This window comes from Carcharhinus amblyrhynchos, chromosome 4 (assembly GCF_965287045.1).
Source record: "Carcharhinus amblyrhynchos chromosome 4, sCarAmb.v2.hapA, whole genome shotgun sequence".
Taxonomy (NCBI): Eukaryota; Metazoa; Chordata; class Chondrichthyes; order Carcharhiniformes; family Carcharhinidae; genus Carcharhinus; species Carcharhinus amblyrhynchos.
Genome location: NC_137327.1, coordinates 128,810,821 through 128,829,902, shown reverse-complemented (window position 1 = coordinate 128,829,902; position 19,082 = coordinate 128,810,821). Strand labels below are relative to the sequence as shown.

Genomic DNA, 19,082 nt, shown 5'->3' with positions numbered 1-19,082 from the left:
TGTACAGCATTTTATAGTTATGATTAAAAGTGATTTTCCTGATTATTTCCTAAAATGTAATTGAGTTTTTTTTTCTAAAACTGAAGAACATTTGAAAATAAAGATTATGAAATCAGCAATAAAACTGAAATTTAAAGGTTCTTAATTTCACTACAAAATTAATTAGATGAAACAGGCCTGTGGAGAGGTGGCGGGAGGGGTGAGTGCTTAACAGATGGTATGGGAAGTTGCAGTGTACTTTCCTGAGGGATATTAACTCATCAGAATGCCTACAGTGCAGAAGAGACCATTCGGCCCACTGAATCTGCACTGACTCTCTGACAGTGTATGTTACCCACACCCTCTCCCTGTAACCCCACACATTTTACTATGGCTAACACCTCCCCCACCCCCTCAAACAATCTATGCATCTCAGGGAAATTTAGCATGGCCAATACACCTAACCCGCGCATCTTTGGACTGTGGGAGGAAACCGGAGCACCCGGAGGAAACCCATGCAGACACAGGAAGAACATGCAAACTCCACACAGTCATCCAAAACTGGAATTGAACCCAGGTCCCTGGAGCTCTGAGGCAGCAATGTTCACCACTGTGCCACTGTAATGTCCCAGTTTAGTTTCTGACACAAATCTTGCACTTTAAGGTTATGTGGCGCAGTGCATCAGTTATCCTGACTCATTGGAAACAAATTCATAACTTATCTTGGTGGAATTCTAACTCTCAATCTCTGGGCTGCTGATTCTATACCATAACCAGGACACTTCTGCACCCTTAATCTGCATCAAAGGTATCTATCAACTGCGTCAGCATGATGAAGGATCACACTTCCTGCAAACTTTACTGCAAGAGTTCTCATTTTTACACAATTCAATCAACATGTTTCAAATTCCAAGTAGTGACATTCTTTATTTCAACAAAAGTAAACACAGATGCCTTACAGTATCATCTGATGTCTATTTGCACAGACTCATTCATATTTTGTTAGTATACAACATTTAACCTGGTTAGGCATACATTTAATGCAAACACGGGATTTCAATTTCTTTTACAAAGCACTTTTCTCTGAAGAGGCCACATATCAGCCTTCCACTTGAGACGGCTGTTGTACAAGGCTTACAACAATGACATAGAAACAGGTCACCTTATCCCTTCAATTAGAAAAAATGACATAAGCAAAACATCCTGCTTTTTCATTGGTTAACTGCTGGAATGATTTCACATGCATATTAAAACAGTTTGATTCGTCGGCCCATTATTTTGAAGGGAATGCGGTTTCAACAGAGCTCTCCCACACAGTTCCTGTGAAATTCAACCCTCAGAAAGTTATCCTGTTCAATTATTGCTACATACTTGCACCGAGGGACTGCACTTGATAAAAAGGGCTCTGTTGTAATTATAAGAGCAACAACATTTAAACAGAATTGAGAAAACGCTGCAAAATCTCAGTAGATCTGGCAGCATCTGGAAGGAGAGAAAAGAACTGACGTTTCGAGTCCAGATGACACTTTGTCAAAGGATGCTGCCAGATCTGCTGAGATTTTCCAGCGTTTTCTCTTTTGGTTTCAGATTCCAGCATCTGTGGTAATTTGCTTTTATTTGAACAGAATTAACTGCTGACGTACAAAATACTGCAGCTGTAAACTGGTGCTGCACATCTTTCTGGGCCAAAAACACTGCTAAAAGCAGGTCAACTCTGCAGGAATGTGATTAACACTATTTGTTCACATGAAAGGTAAATGTCTACCTGCACTGGTTGGGCTAAATGGCCTGTTTCCCTGCTGTGCCTTCAATGTATTTCTCTAAACTTAATTCGTAAGGTCTTTGCCTTTTCCAATTAGAGAATTGAAGGAAAACATTGGTTATATATAATCCTGACTGAATTGAGTAGCTTGATTATCAGACTAGGCGGCACTGCCTTGGGCTGGGACAATAGTGTTACATCGCTGTCTTTTTTTTAAGAATGATGCACCTCCCACCTTAACAGTTCCTTCCACACCCTCACTCAATGCTCTACCACAAAACATCTGTCAAAGTAATGAGACTCAACAATTGCAATAATCATGCCCTCTCCCACCCCCACAGAAATCTTACTTCAAAAATTCAATACAATGTTGTTGTTGCGTGATCAATTCTACAAAAATAGATCTCTCCAAACTGCAGAACTTCACTCCTTTTTCAATTCTTTAGCCTCTTTTCCATCTTTTGTATCTTCTTCATCCGTGTATTCTGTGGGCTCCTCTCCCGGTTTTAGCAGTTTTCCGACATAATAGTACTTCTCTGGAAAGAATTGGGAAAGAAGACAGCATGAATGTTAGAAGGTCTTTACTTTAATTAACTGACATTCCAGTCTGAGGAAATGTCCCAAGGTGCAATTTAAACCTGCTGGGACACAACTTGATTTCCACTGCAGTGTGCCGCTGCGCAAAGAGGAGGAAGCTCACACTCTTCATCTCACCCTGCTTCTCTGATAAATCACTCCATAGCCCATAGTGAGGAAAGATATTAGCACAGACAGTGTGGAATCTGTACGGGTCCGCTAAAGAAATACCAAGGGGCAAAGAACATTTGTGGGGGTTGCTTGCAGATCACCAGACTGTGGTGGTAATGATGGGAATAGCATTAGACAGGAAATCAGAGGTGCGTGTGTTAAAGGAACATCTGTGATTATGGACGACTTTAATTTGCAGATAGATTGCGAGAGCCAAATAGTCACAGTGCAATAGAGGAGGATTTCTGGAGTGTATATGGGATGGTTTTCTGGACCAATAAGCTAATTGAGGAATCAACTCCCCATCCCCCCACACAAGTTAAAATTCAGACCATTCTAGTAATTTCATCACTGGTAGCACTGGTTCTGGTATTGATCCAAACCAAATACATAATTCTACTACACATAAGAACATAATAGAAGCCTCTCAATAAGGTTATTACTGATCACTAGCCCCAAAGTTCACTTTCCTGCACTATCCCTATATTCCTGGATTCCTTTAGCATCCAACCAAGTAAATCTTTCATACATTTGCCTCCTTCACAATGTTAACTATAACATTCACGTCTTCCTCAGTAAACAGGGCATAGATAGGAGAATCAATTAAATGAAATCAAATAGACTATAACAGTGACAAGCGAAATAATTCTCAGTTTAAGATGAAGAATCCCTGCCAGGAAAGGAAGCAAATACCAACTGGTAGCAAACTTTTACTGGCAAGGTTCAACTTACAGTTGAACAATCAAAAGCTTTTAAAGATTAAAGGTCAATAAGGATTTCCAATAGGAAACTGGCATTTCTCGTTAAATTCTATGTGAAGATATTTGTAAATAATTTTTTTTAAACACAATGTGGAATGAGAAAACAATAGGCAGAGGTTTAATGCAAGCATCTCTGTGGTTATACAACAGAACTGAGCTTAATTCTGTCCATGGTTCCTCCTCTCTGCTGTATTCTCCTGGATTTGAAATAAGATTAGAATCTCCTGGCCCAGACAACAAAAATGGAGGTTCAGACTTCAAAGAGAATGCTTACGGGTGAACTGCATCTCCCACTCCTGAAGGCTTTCCAGCTGCATGGCATTGAGATCAGACAAGTCATCATATTCATCCTTCAGCGCCTCCTTATCCAGGCAGAATGTAGCAAGGCCTCTTGATGCGTCTCTTCCAGCAAATACTCCGTAAGGACCGTCTAGACAAAATAAAAATTATTAATGCAATTGTTTCCTCCAACTGATGTTTCATTTCTCTAACAATTATTTAGTTATAAACAACACTGGGAAATGACCTTACAGAAAACAAAGGCACAGCCTCCCCATGACAATTCATTTGAACATAATTGTACTGATCAGAAGCTGCAGGAGTTCCATTTCAGCTTCCGGTTTATTTTCCAAAAGAAGAATCAACTAAACAATGTGAAATTGAGAAAGTGTGGCCAACAGCCGAAGGAAAACAGCTCTTACAGGAAGCAAGGCCACACATCATAGTAATCATAGAAACCCTATAGTGCAAATTCGGCCCATTGAGTCTGCATCGACAACAATCCCACCCATGCCCCACAAACCCACACATTTACCCGTTAATCCATCTAACCTACACATCTCAGGACACTAAGGGACAATTTAGCATGGCTAAACAACCTAACCTGCATACCTTTGGACTGAGGGGAGTAACCGGAGCAAACCCACGCAGACATGGGGGTGAGCATGCAAACTCTACAGTCAGTGGCCCAAGCCGGAAATCGAACCCAGGAGCTGTGAGGCAGCAATGCTAACCATGCTGCTGGCCACATGTTTAAACACAAATAATATGTCAGGAGAAGAAATTTTATTCCAAAATTCAAACTAATCTCGGACCTTGAAATTGTACTGTGATATTAGTATGGGAACAGCTAACATGCCCTTGGAAATCCCAGTCTGCCACATTAACACAGATGTTAAGTCAGTTTCATCAACCAGACCAATATCAAAATCCACAGCACATTTTCAAGGCCTAAATTGTTACTTTTAACTGTTAATGGTATGTATTTTAACATGCGAATTACGAGTAGGAATAAGCCACTCAACCTCTCAAACCTACTCCACCATTCGACAAGATCATGAGGGCCGAATGGTCTCCTTCGGTACTACAGGGTTTCTATAATGTTTTGTACTTGCATTCTAACTTCATCTCGCTCTTGTTCTCTTTCATATCCTTGTGTCTGTTAGATTTATTTTCATCCATCATTCTTTCGAACATGATCTGAATAATTGTCAGTTCTTAGTTTACCTATCAGGCTCTCAAAGGAATGATCCTGATTGCTGCAATCCTTGTTTCTACTTGCAGCCTCCCACCACAGGCGCGACAGGAAGGTCAGTCTGCCTAAACCCATCTATGTTTACTTCTGGCCACTTGCCAGCTGAATTGATTGGGGAGAACAGGAACAAGTGCCAAGAAATAAGAATTATTGGAGATCTTCCAAGGAACAATAGGAGGTTAAGGAAATTTGGCATGTCTGTACGACTCTGTCTAACTTTTACAGATGCATCATAGCAAACATTCCTCAACGAATCATAGAATCCTACACTGCAAAAAGAGGCCTTTCGGCCCATTGAGTCTCACCAACAACAATCCCACCCAGGCCCTATCACCATATCCCAACATATTTACCCACTAATCCCTCTAGTCTATGCATCCTGGGACACCAAGGGGCAATTTAGAGTGGCCAACCTAGCCCGCACATCTTTGGACTGCGGGAGGAAACCCACACAGGTACAGGGAGAATGTGCGAACTCCACAAAGACAGTGACCGGAGCCGGGATTCGAACCCCGGTCTCTGGAGCTGTGAAGCAGTGGTGCTAACCACTGTGCCACCCCTTTTGGATGTATCAGAGCTTAGTAAGGTCCTGCTCTGTTCACAAAACACTAAAAAGGGTCATGAATGAAGCCCGGTCCATCACACAAATCAGCCCCCTCCAATCCATTGACACTGCCTCCACTTGCCACTGCCTCAGAAAAGCAGCCAGCATAATCAAAAAACCCATGCAACCCAGACATTCTCTCTTCCACTTTCTTCCATCAGGAAAAAGATACAAGAGTCTGAGGACACGTACCAACTGACTCAAGAACAATTTATTCCCTGCTGCCATCAGACTTTTGAATGGACCTACCTCGTATTATGTTGATCTTTCTCTACATGCTAGCTGTGGCTGTAACACTACATTCTGTTCCCTTTCCTTCTCTATGTATGGTATGCTTGACTGTATAGCATGCAAGAAACAATACTTTTCACTGTGTACTAATACATGTGACAATAATAAATCAAGTCAAATAGTAGTGGAAGTACTCAATGCCATCAGTGATCAAATAGGAAGGCTCCATGTTTGAGTGAGGATCAAGTCCATAAAATCTCTAAAATGCAGAAGGAGGCTATTGAGCTCAGCGAGTCTACACCAATCCTCTGAGCACTCTAGCTAGGCCCATTCTTCTGCTCCATCTCCACGCATTAATCATGGCCAATCTACCTAACCTCACATCTTTGGACATTAAGGGGCAATTTACCATGGCCAATCCACCTAACCTGCATATCCTTGGACACTAAGGGGCAATTTAGCATGGCCAATTCACCTAATCTGCACATCTTTGGAGTTGCTTGGTAGAGGAAGTCACACAACAGCCGAGCAAACCAGAACTTAGAGAAGAGGCAAGACTTTAAGTTGACAGAACAGCTAGTCCATTCAAAGGTGAAGAACATGAAATACAAGAAATAGAAAGCTTAAAATTAAGCAATTAAATGGAAAGCATGGTTGAAAGTACAGATGTAAAAATGTCGGAATCTATCACAGTGCCAGGGACCCGGTTCAATTCCAGCCTTGGATCACTGTGTGTGTGTGTGTGTGTGTGTGTGTGTGTGTGTGTGGAGTTTATACGCTCTCCCTGTATCTGCATGTGTTTCCTCCGGGTGCTGCGGTTTTCTCCCATAGTCCAACGATGTGCAGGTTAGGTTGATTGGCTCGTGTCAGGAGGATTAGCAGGGTAAATACGTGGGGTTATGGGAATAGGGCCTGGGTGGGATTGTGATCGGTGCAGACTCGATGGACCAAATGGTCTCCTTCTGCACTGTAGGGATGCCATGATTCTTATCTGGCACGTGGTATCAGGTGCTGAGCCTGGATCAATCAGTAACACAGTGGGAACTTTACCAAAGTGTATTTACAGAAACATTCTAGTAGATATAGAATCAGTGAATCGTTACAGCACAAGAGAAAGCCATTCACCTATCTTGCCTGTGCTGAATCCCTAAGCTGAATCTCATTTTCGAGCACTTGTTCCATAGCGCTGGAACTTATGGAACTTACTGATCTCCATTTATTCTCCTAGGAAATGTTCTCTTCCTAGGAAGCACAAAAGCAATTCTGCTTGGAAGGTATTGAACTGTGACAGATTACTTAAAAGTGCACAGCCACTTTTGATGGAACTCAGTGCATTTATAGATCGGAATTCCTGCTGGTAAAACTTCTACATTATGCATCAACAACAGATAGAAAGCCGCGGACATGCAGACTGTGAGGCTGATCAACCCCACTCCCACCCACTCCTTCTTGTACTCGTTAGAGTTTAGAAGAATGAGGGGAGATCTCATTGAGACGTATAAGATGATGAATGGGATGGATAGGATAGAGGTGGAGAGACTCTTCCCGCTCAAAAAAGACAGTAGGACTAGGGGGCACAGCCTCAACATAAAGGGGAGGCGGTTTAGAACGGAGTTGAGGAGGAACTTCTTCACTCAAAGGGTGGTGAATCTCTGGAATTCTCTGCCCGTTGAAGTGGTGGAGGCTGCCTCGCTAAATATTTTTAAGAAGCGGGTTGATGGGTTCTTGTTAAGAGAGGGGATTAAGGGTTATGGGGAGAGGGCGGGAAAGTGGAACTGAGCCACAACAGATCAGCCATGATCTTATTGAATGGCGGGGCAGGCTCGAAGGGCTAGATGGCCTACTCCTGCTCCTATTTCTTATGTTCTTATGTTCTTATGTTCCTCTTCCAAACAGGATCTTAGAGCTGCTTATCAGTAGCTGCTAAATGTCAAGTCAATAGGGAGGGGAAATAGTGCTGATTCATGGAGTGTGGCGACTCAGGAAATTTCACAATAACTTCATTGCAATGTGAATGGAACCTTACTTATGACTAATAAATAAATTTAATTTAAACTTAGTACACCAGTAACCAGTTTTCATAGCATGGAGAAATTATAAGTAGTTCAAAAACATAAAGAACAGTCCCATGTCAAGAACCTGCATTTCAGATTTAAGCTCATAAATCAGTGACTAAAATCTCAGCTGATAACTATTGAAGATCCCAAAGTTCCTAGAATAAATTCAGCCCCTATAAATAATATTCGTTTGCAAAAGTATTGTTCATTACATATAAAACATGCACAGGTTTCTCCAACTGTCACAGGAAAGGCGACTGGACAAACACAAAGGTAGTTTTATCTTTAAAAAAAAGTTATCTCATTTCCTCTGCCATAATCTTGTGCATTTTCCAGTACTCAACACCAAAACAATCCTGACTAAGGAAGGAAACTGAATGCATACTCCCCTCCAAGTGTATTGAGAGGCAGAGGGAGTAGAAGAATTTATAGAAATTCCTAACACAATGTTAGTATATAGAAGTTGATTCAATCTAGGCCACAAGGGGTATGGCCTCCAGAAAGACACTGAGTTTTAGCAGGATTAGTCAGAAAGGTGAATAGGGAATTCAGTTACGAAAACAGAAACACAAGAAAGTCCATCAGGACGAGATGGAGGGAATAGCAGATGTTTCTCACAGGATGGCCTGCACTTACTTTGCAGTTCAAGGCGATGACATGACTCAGTCCAAACTAGATATAGAGGGGAACTTGTGAGAATGAATGCATCAACAGCAGCAAATTTCTAGGTCTAATAAACTTATTATTTGACATATTAACATACGCTCTCCCAAAAAACTCTAAGCATTGAATTCGCGTAAAAACTGGAGTAACTCCCGATGGCTTTTTTAGAAGGATTTTCAAAATGAATCTCCCATACTCTGTGCACCACAGAGTGCATGAGTGTGAATATCATTAAAAATCAGGGGGCTGGGCCTATCTCTGCTGTACAGACTGGCAGCATAGTGCCGAGCGGGCGACTGCGCATGCGCTGATCTGTCAGTGCCGAGATCAGCACATGTGCTGTAGCCCCACACTGTCAGCCTCCGAATTGCTGGCCAGCTGCATAGCTGACCATGCGACCCACACCCTGCCCGATCACTGGCATCCCAGATGTGTCCAGACAAGCTTCAAACTCTATCCCTTCCCCCAGCCAGCCTTGACTCCCCCAAAACCCCAAGCAGACCGACATCCTCCCCACCCCGCTGGCCTCCCTCCCTTTGTAACTGCCAAGTGCAGATTGGCAACGGGAACCCCCAACCCCACCAATCTCCCCCCCCCCACCAACCTTGAGCATTGCCACTTTGTCTCTGGGGCGGTACTGGGAGCCAGGCTGCCACTACCAAACTGGCAATGCTCAGGGGCACCACCCACCCAACCCCAAATCTCCAGTGGGGTTGGGCTGCCAGCTCCTTGCAAGTGGGGAGCTACTGTAAACCCTGCTGGAGTGAAACATTCCTGGCAGTGAGGGGAGACTCTAGCATGCTCAGAAACTTTAGTCCTGGGCTTGCTAATCACATTCAAATCAATATTTAAATAATTTATTCAGCTCCGTGCCAATTTTTGGTGTGGAGCTGACACCGCCGGAAATTCGACAGCCAGAGACTGCTGAGTCATGGCACCCGGTTTGGGGGGGGGGGGGAATGTCCAATCTTTATTGATTGCTCCAGATGATTCTTTGTAAATTTTCCAAATGCTCCTGGAGTTATATCTAGGTTTAGGCATACTAACATACTTGATTAAATAAAGAAAAGTCCTAGTCTGTTTGATTTATTTATGTGACAGGTGGTTCAAAATACTTAATTACCATGTGTACGTAAGGGCAGCAGAATGGCACATAGATTAGCACTGCTGCCTCCCACAACTCCAGGGACCTGGGTTCAATTCCTGTCTTGAGTAACCATGTGTGGAGTTTGCACAGTCTCCGTGTCTGTGGGGGTGCTTTGGTTTCCTCCCACATGCTTATCGGAGAGTCAGTGCAGACTCGATGGACTGAATGGCCTGTTTCAGGACTGTAGGGAAAAAGGCACATAATTGAAATACCATGAAATTAAGTGGGAAGCAACAATGCACTGACTCTAATTTACAAACAACTGAATTTGTATTAAGCATTGGGTACAGATCAGAATCCACTCTTAGCCATTGGCTGCCACCTATAAACAATTCAGACAGATCCTCAGACCAGCACCAAGAACTAGGCAGAGTAAAACCGTTCAGAAAAGGGAAGGAATCTACCAGCATTTCTGGTCACAGAGAACTGTTCCTCAAAGTACGACCAGAGAAAATCTCCTGTGGTATACCACAATTACTTTGAGCACTGGCATGTGTACTTTTGGTGATGAGCCCATTCACAGATGCTTGTTTATCAGGAATCGTGAGCCTGTGAACTCAGTAATGTATTCCTGCACACAACAGCAGCTGATGACCAAAGATCAGCTGACATTGTGCAACACATATACGCAAAGCTTACTAGTTTAGATGAAAATCTGAAGCAAACAAAGTGTTGCTAGAAAGGATGAACCATGGTCATACACCAGTCACCACCTCTCATACCTGCTGTTTAGTATAATCACCTTCATTCCCACATACACTTGAATAACCTGCTCTGCAGTCACTGCTTTGAAATGAAACTAGGGTCCAAATGTCATAATTACACAAGTAGGTACAAGAAGTGGAGGTGGGAACCAAGCTATTGTTTAAGTGGCAGTGTATACACTAATATCCACAAAGATTTGATTTGCTTACTGATTATTTGGAAAGGCCTGCAATGAGTAATCAGTAACACAGCCAGTATTTCAAAAGCTGTTCACAAACAAGACCAGGCACTTTTTAGAATGATTCTTTCCGAATTTAACTTCACTGTTAAGCACAGGCCAGGGATGGGGATGGTGCTCTGATATCCACTATGAGTCAGTACTCCAATACACACCATGAGGGATCTGTTGAATGGACAGTATGCTATTTAATCTAATGCAAGCTAAATAAAGGCCCACATCCACTACTCCAAACAATCATTTCTAACTCTTGCTGAGTAAAAGTGGTTTTTGAAGAACGTGCGAGGAAAAGGTCACAAGAATCCAAACAGCTTCTTCTTTTGCCTCAGCAACACACTTTCCATCTTAGTCCCCAATCTCTTCACTCTTCCCCACTTTCTGCCAAAAAAATCCACCCCATTACCTTTAAACACATTTACGGGGTCTTTTCTACCAGCCTATTCACCCAACTTTCTTGGCCTTTCCTAAATGTCAACGAGCCTCACTTCTCAATTGTTATAAGCAGTTCTGGCAATCCCTTTCATAGAGGACTTTTTTCACAATGAGAAGCATCATGAGATTTTGAATCAAGCTGCAAAGCTGGGGCTCCCAGTCCTCTGGCAGTGTGTAACCAGCTGCTTACAATGCAGCACTGCCTTGAACAGGGTTATCCACAATCCCAAGCCTCTGGACTTACTCTCTCCCTCCCCGCTCTGTATCACTCTCTCCCTCCCTGCTCCGTATCACTCTCTCCGTCCTTGCTCCGTATCATTCTCTCCCTCCTTGCTCCGTATCACTCTCTCCCTCCCCGCTCCGTATCTCTCTCTCCCTCCTTGCTCCGCATCTCTCTCTCCCTCCTTGCTCCGCATCTCTCTCTCCCTCCTTGCTCCGTATCTCTCTCTCCCTCCTTGCTCCGTATCTCTCGCTCCCTCCCTGCTCCGTATCTCTCTCTCCCTCCCCGCTCCGTATCTCTCTCTCCCTCCCCGCTCCCTATCACTCTCTCCCTCCCCGCTCCCTATCACTCTCTCCCTCCCCGCTCCCTATCACTCTCTCCCTCCCCGCTCCCTATCACTCTCTCCCTCCCCGCTCCCTATCACTCTCTCCCTCCCCGCTCCCTATCACTCTCTCCCTCCCCGCTCCCTATCACTCTCTCCCTCCCCGCTCCCTATCACTCTCTCCCTCCCGCTCCATATCACTCTCTATAATTCTCATCCTTATTAATTACTTGTATTTTTAAATAATTCATTGCTTGATTTTTTTTTGCTCAGCAAGTCATTTCTTTTCATACCTCCATGTTTTGTATCATATCAAACTTTATCTTTTTGAAATAAAAGCAAAATATTGCAGGTGCTGGAATGTGAAACAAAAGCAAAATGTTGGAAAATCTCAGCAGGTCTGCTAGCATCTGAGGAGGGAGAACAGAACCAGGATGACCCTTCGTCAGCGACGAACTTGCTCAGGTAGCAAGTGTTTGAAGTGTGACCCGTCCCCCTCCTAGCACAAAGAGGTTGGCCTAGAAGCCAATTCCAGAATGATACATGAGGCAAAGGGGGAGGTGCAGAAAAAAGAAAAAATTGTATTACAAATGACGAAAGAACTGGCTTGGTTACATGTGGAGACCTATAGGAAGACAGCACACATAATCGCTAGAAGGTGGTGTGCTAGTTCTGGGAAAATCTTTGTTACACAACATTTCTGCCATCACATCAATGCTCAAGAGACAGTCTTTGCAACAGTGTAATCTTCTAGGCAGTGTGTTATAAAACAGGGCTTACTTTTCTCTTGGGGAGGGGTGTGTTCCCAGGCAGAGGCCAAAGGCTGTAATCCCCAGCAGCCCATGGGTTTTGGCCCTTGCACAGTATAGAACATTACAGCGCAGTACAGGCCCTTCGGCTCTCGATGTTAGGCCGACCAGTGGAACCAATCTAATGACCCTCCAACCTAAACTATTCCAATATTATCCATATGCCTATCCACTGGCCATTTGAACACCCTTAAAGTTGGCAAGTCCACTACTGCTGCAGGCAGGGCATTCCACGCCCTTACTACCCTCTGAATAAAGAACCTACCTCTGACATCTGTCCTATATTTATCACCCCTCAATTTAAAGCTATGTCCCCGCATGTTAGACATCACCATCCGAGGAAAAAGGCTCTCGCTGTTCACCCTATCTAATCCTCTGATTATCTTGTATGCCTCAATTAAGTCACCTCTTAATCTTCTTTAACGAAAACAACCTCAAGTCCCTCAGCCTTTCCTCATAAAACCTCCCTACCATACCAGGCAACATCCTGGTAAATCTCCTCTGCACCCTTTCCAATGCTTCCATATCTTTCCTATAATGCGGCGTCTAAAACTGTACACAATACTCCCAAGTGTGGCCGCACCAGAGTTTTGTACAGCTGCAACATGATCTCATGGCTTCAAAACTCAATCCCTCTACCAATAAAAGCTAACACACCGTGTGCCTTCTTAACAACCCTACCAACCTGGGTGCCAACTTTCAGGGATCTATGCACATGGACACCGAGGTCACACTGCTCATCCACATTACCAAGAATCTTTCCATTAGCCCAATATTCTGTAATCCTGTTACTCCTTCCAAAGTGAATCACCTCACACTTTTCCGCATTAAACTCCATTTGCCACCTCTCAGCCCAGCTCTGCAGCTTATCTACGTCCCTCTGCAAACTGCAACATCCATCGGCACTGTCCACAATTCCACCGACTTTAGTGTCATCTCATGATGACACTAGTCATCATGAGATAGTCTCAATCCCATGCATCAGTATTTTCTGCAGTAGTTTACCATGGGGAACCTTATCAAACGCTTTTCTGAAATCCATAAACACCACGTCAACTGCTTTACCCTCATCCACCTCTTTGGTCACCTTCTCAAAGAACTCAATAAGGTTTGTGAGGCACAACCTACCTTTCACAAACCATGTTGACTATCCCTAATCAAATTATTTCTCTCTAGATGATTATAAATCCTATCTCTTATAATCCTTTCCAAAACTTTGCCCACAACAGAAGTAAGGCTCACCGGTCTATAATTTCCAGGACGGTCTCTACTCCCCTTCCTGAACAAGGGGACATTTGCTATCCTCCAGTCTTCTGGTACTATACCTGTAGACAATGATGATATAAGGATCAAAGCCAAAGGCTCTGCAATCTCCTCCCTAGCATCCCAGAGAATCCTAGGATAAATCCCATCCGGCCCGGGGACGTATCTACTTTTACACTTTCTAGAATTGCTAACACCCCCTCCTTATGAACCTCAACCCCATCTAGTCCAAAAGCCTGTATCTCAGTATTCTCCTCAACTAAATTGACTTTTTCCTGTGTGAATACTGACGAAAAATATTCATTTAGTGCCTCTCCTATCTCTTCAGATTCCACATACAACTTCCCACTACTGTCCTTGACTGGCCCTAATCATTCTTTTATTCCTGACATACCTATAGAAAGCTTTAAGGTTTTCCTTGATCCTACCTGCTAAAGACTTCTCATGTCCTCTTCTGGCTCTTCTTAACTCTCTCTTTAGGTTCTTCCTGGCTAACTTGTAACTCTCCAGTGCTCTAACTGAGCCTTCACGTCTCTTCTTTACATATGTCTCCCTCTTCCTTTTCATAAGAGATTCAACTTCCTTTTAAACCATGGTTCCCTCACTCGACCACTTCCTCCCTGCCTGACAGCTATATATTTATCAAGGACCGAAGTAGCTGCTCCTTGAACAAGCTCCACATTTCAATTATGCCCATCCCCTGCAGTTTCCTTCTCCAACCTATGTATCCTAAATCTCGCCTAATCGTCTCATAATTTCCTTTCCCCCAGCTATAACTTTTGCCCTTCGGTATATACCTATCCCTTTCCATCGCTAAGGTAAACATAACCGAATTGTGGTCACTATCACCAAAATGTTCACGTACCTCCAAGTCTAACACCTAATCTGGTTCATTACCCAGTACCAAATCCAATGTGGCCTCACCTCTTGTTGGCCTATCTACATACTGTATCAGGAAACCTTCCTGCACACATTGGACAAAAACTGACCCCTCTAAAGTACTCGAACTATAGCTTTTCCAGTCAATATTTGTAAAGTTAAAGTCCCCCATTACAACTACCCTGTTACTTTCGCTCCTAACCAGAATCAAGGCAAGATGTCTGGCTGTGCATATGCTGCTTTGGGTTTCCCTTCCTGCAGTTGAATGACGCAGTCCTCCTGAGAGCAGTGGGCCTGCGTGGAAAGGATGGCTGTGCCACCTGAACTCTCAAAAGGCTTTTGACAAGACTCCATGCAAGAGATTAGTGAGCAAAATTAAAGCTCATGGTACTGGACGTAATTTATTGAGTGGATAGAGAACTGGTTGGCAGACAGGAAGCAGAGAGTGGAATAAAGGGGTCCTTTTCAGAGTGGTGGGCAGTAACCAGTGAGGTAGCACCGCAGGATTCAGTGCTGGGACTCCAGCTCTTCATAATATACATTAATGATTTGGACTAAGGAACTGAATGCAATATCCCCAAATTTGCAGATGACACTAAGCTGGGTGGCAATATGTGCTGTGAAGAGGATGCCAAGAGGCTGCAGGGTGACTTGGGCAGGCTGACTGAGTGGGCAAATACAATATAATGTGAAGTTACCCACATTGGTGGCAAAAACAGAAAGGAAGATTATCTGAATGGTGGCAGTTTAGGAGAAAGGGAAGTGCAACGTGACCTGGGTGTCATGGTGGAAAAGTCTCTAAAGGTTGGCATGCAAATACAGCAAGCGGTGAGGAAAGCTAATGGCATGCTGGCTTTCACAGAACCCTTACAATGCAGGAGGTGGTCATTTGGCCCATCTAGTCTATACCAACCACAATTCCATTCAGGCAATACCTCCTCAAGCCCACCCATTCTCCCTGCTAGTCCCCCTGACACAGAGGGGCAATTTAGCTTGGCCAATCTTTGGAGTCTGGGAGGAAGCTGGAGCACCCAGAGGAAACCTACGCAGCTTTGGCGAGCATGTGCAAACTCCACACTGAAACCCAAGGGTGGAATTGAACCCAGGTCCCCGGCACTGTGAGGCAGCAACGTTAACCACTGTGCCACCATATTGTCTGTATAGGAGTAGGGATATGTCGCTGCAGTTATTCAGCACCTCGACGAGGCCACACCTTGAGTACTGTATGCAGTTTTCGTCTCCTAATCTGAGGATGAATATTCTTGCTATTGAGAGAATCCACCGAAGGTTCACCAAATTGATTCCCGGAATGGCAGGACTGACATATGAAGAAAAACTTGATCGACTGGGCTTGTACTCACTGGAATTTAGAAGAATGAGAGAGAAGAATGTTATAGAAACATAAAATCTTGATGGGACTGGACAGGTTGGACGCAGGAAGAATGTTCCCGATGTTGGGGAAGTTCAGAACTAGGAGTAAGGATAAGGGTAAACTATTCAGGACTGAGATGAGGAAGACTTCTTCACTCAGCGAGTCGTGAAGCTGTGGTATTCTCTACCACAGAAACCTGTTGGGGCCAGTTTGTTAAATATGTTCAAGAGGGAGCTGGATATGGTTCTTGAGGTTAAGGGATATGAAGAGAAAGCAGGAGTGAGATTCTGAAAGGACGTGATCAGCCGTAATCATATTGAATGATGGTGCAGGCCCGAAAGGCCTACTCCTGCACCTATGTTCTATGAACAGGCAGCAAAAGAAATGGTGTCTGTGTGCTGGCTCTGTATGGTTGGGTTCGCCGAAGCCCTGGAGAGCTGAAAAGGAGGCGGAAGGTTGGTGACTCCGTGCTGCGGGTTATGGTAACCCTTTGGAGAAGTGGTGTTCTGTTTGGTGTGGCTGAAGAATTGGAGTTGTGCTCCTGAGTCAGTGCTGGAGTGCAGCTTCAGGAAGCCAGTGGGAGTAGTCTTAAGGGAAGAGATTGAACTAATCAGATGAGCAATTGTTGAGGCAGCCCAAGTCAGAGTGACCTTTGGAGAAAGTTCACAGTTTTAATGACACTGTGTAACCCGCACTGGAGAAAGAAGTCTGGGTGGAGTGCTTAGAAATCTGTGGGATCCATCTTGATCACAAACGCCATTTATGATGCAGAGAGTTTGATCGCAGTTTGTCTATTAATTCAATATTAGAGTATGAAACATCTGAGTAGTAAAGTTTATTTTTATTTGTTTTAAACTGTAGAATATTGCGGCTTTATTTTCTTAGTTTTAGATCCCAAGAACTTACTATGTCGAAAAATGTTATTGGTCCCTCACTAGAGCAAACCAAAATTTGGGGATCTGGTTCAAGATCATAACAAATGCTTCTGAAGGGAAGATGAGAAAATAGCAGACAGAACATTCACTAAAGCTGTTCCAACCATAATGGCCTAAGCATTGGGACTAAACACTCCTTGGTTTCACCCCCATTCTGCCATGTAATCTGTCTGGCAAGAGTTCCAAAGATTGTGTAAGTTCACAAATGACCCCACGATCATCTGTGTAGTTAGCAAACCTGAAAATATCTTGCAAACAGATATTAACCCTTTGAAAAATCTATATTAAAAAGAAGAATTTGCATTTATTATGAGGTGGGCAGGGGGCAAGCAGAGTGGGGTGGGGAGGGTGGGCAGGGCAGACAGAGGTGGGCATCAGGCAGAGGGGGAGGTCGGGCAGAACGGGGGTCGGGGGCAGGCAGGGGAGGGTCGGGGGCAGGCAGGGGAGGGTCGGGGGCAGGCAGGGGAGGGTCGGGGGCAGGCAGGGGAGGGTCGGGGGCAGGCAGGGGAGGGTCGGGGGCAGGCAGGGGAGGGTCGGGGGCAGGCAGGGGAGGGTCGGGGGCAGGCAGGGGAGGGTCGGGGGCAGGCAGGGGAGGGTCGGGGGCAGGCAGGGGAGGGTCGGGGGCAGGCAGGGGAGGGTCGGGGGCAGGCAGGGGAGGGTCGGGGGCAGGCAGGGGAGGGTCGGGGGCAGGCAGGGGAGGGTCGGGGGCAGGCAGGGGAGGGTCGGGGGCAGGCAGGGGAGGGTCGGGGGCAGGCAGGGGAGGGTCGGGGGCAGGCAGGGGAGGGTCGGGGGCAGGCAGGGGAGGGTCGGGGGCAGGCAGGGGAGGGTCGGGGGCAGGCAGGGGAGGGTCGGGGGCAGGCAGGGGAGGGTCGGGGGCAGGCAGGGGAGGGTCGGGGGCAGGCAGGGGAGGGTCGGGGGCAGGCAGGGGAGGGTCGGGGGCAGGCAGGGGAGGGTCGGGGGCAGGCAGGGGAGGGTCGGGGGCAGGCAGGGGAGGGTCGGGGGCAGGCAGGGGAGGGTCGGGGGCAGGCAGGGGAGGGTCGGGGGCAGGCAGGGGAGGGTCGGGGGCAGGCAGGGGAGGGTCGGGGGCAGGCAGGGGAGGGTCGGGGGCAGGCAGGGGAGGGTCGGGGGCAGGCAGGGGAGGGTCGGGGGCAGGCAGGGGAGGGTCGGGGGCAGGCAGGGGAGGGTCGGGGGCAGGCAGGGGAGGGTCGGGGGCAGGCAGGGGAGGGTCGGGGGCAGGCAGGGGAGGGTCGGGGGCAGGCAGGGGAGGGTCGGGGGCAGGCAGGGGAGGGTCGGGGGCAGGCAGGGGAGGGTCGGGGGCAGGCAGGGGAGGGTCGGGGGCAGGCAGGGGAGGGTCGGGGGCAGGCAGGGGAGGGTCGGGGGCAGGCAGGGGAGGGTCGGGGGCAGGCAGGGGAGGGTCGGGGGCAGGCAGGGGAGGGTCGGGGGCAGGCAGGGGAGGGTCGGGTGGGGGGGGTCAGGCAAATGGAGGTGTCAGGGGGCAGCGGGGGGGTCGGGCAGAGGAGTGGGCAGAAAGAAGGGGGGGTCAGGCAGAGGGGCGGGCAGAAGGGGGAATTGGGGGGGCGGGCAGGGGGGATGGGGGGGTCAGGCGGGGGAGGTAGGGGGGGCGGGCAGAGGGGGGATGGGCAGGGGGGGATAGGGGGGATGGGCAGGGGGGTATCGGGGGGGCGGGCAAAGGGGGGGATCGGACAGAGGGGGGGGATCGTGAGGGCGGGGGGATATCGGGGGAAATAACTTGACCAAGTGTCGGTCACTTGCGGCCCGGCTGTCGGTACCATGTCCGTAGAATTTCTTTCCTTTGGTCACATCGAAGACTTTGCTGTTGACGGCGATGAGGATCCGCGGGTTCTTGTCGCCATCATATTCCCGCATCTCGGCCGGGGTGAAGTCCCTCCGGAGCCGGGGCAACTCCTCCTGGCGATCTGTCGGTTCCCCCTCAGTAGGCCGATCTCCCCGCACGATCTTATAGAGGAGGAAGAGGCACAGGAAGAGAAGGCTGACGTTCAGAGGACTGGTAAAAATCTCTTGCAAAACCCCGGGCCCCACAGAACTCTGCACCGCTTCCTCCGCCATCTTAGAACCGCGCGTCTGAACTGGAGACGAAGCACCCGCACGCCCTGGAGGACCAGCAACTCCGCCCCCTACCCTGGAAGACCAGCAACTCCGCCCCCTACCCCGGAGGACCACCAACTCCGCCCCCTAGCCTGGAGGATCTGTACTCCGCCTCCTAGCCTGGAGAACAAGCAGCTTTCCACCCCTCCCCGGCCTGGAGGACCTGTACACCGCCCCCTAGTCTGGAGGACCAGCAACTCCGCCTCCTAGTCTGGAGAACCTGCAACTCCGCCCCCTACCCTGGAGGACTATCAATGCCGCCTCCCAGCCTGGAGGACTTGCAACTCCGCCCCGT

The 19,082-nt window shown here is 46.9% G+C and overlaps 1 protein-coding gene across 1 annotated transcript; it reads right to left on the bottom strand.

Moving 5' to 3' along the window:
- Positions 1-879: 879 nt before the first annotated feature.
- Positions 880-18,808, bottom strand: LOC145342345 (membrane-associated progesterone receptor component 1-like). The gene is made up of 3 exons (XM_080187853.1): positions 18,451-18,808; positions 3,524-3,679; positions 880-2,277 (listed from the first exon to the last, which is right to left on the bottom strand). The coding sequence occupies exons 1-3, from the start codon at positions 18,746-18,748 to the stop codon at positions 2,165-2,167; spliced, it is 567 nt and encodes a 188-aa protein (XP_080043979.1). The 5' UTR covers positions 18,749-18,808; the 3' UTR covers positions 880-2,164.
- Positions 18,809-19,082: the final 274 nt, after the last annotated feature.

What these genes read in the sequence shown, in the direction of transcription:
- LOC145342345 (XM_080187853.1), bottom strand. Translation starts at nt 18,748, where the DNA reads ATGGCGGAGGAAGCGGTGCAGAGTTCTGTGGGGCCCGGGGTTTTGCAA. An exon ending in AAAGAAATTCTACGGACATG is followed by an intron (nt 3,680 to 18,450) that starts GTACCGACAGCC and finishes TATTTTGTCTAG; the next exon opens with ACGGTCCTTACGGAGTATTT. An exon ending in GTGGGAGATGCAGTTCACCC is followed by an intron (nt 2,278 to 3,523) that starts GTAAGCATTCTC and finishes AATTCTTTCCAG; the next exon opens with AGAAGTACTATTATGTCGGA.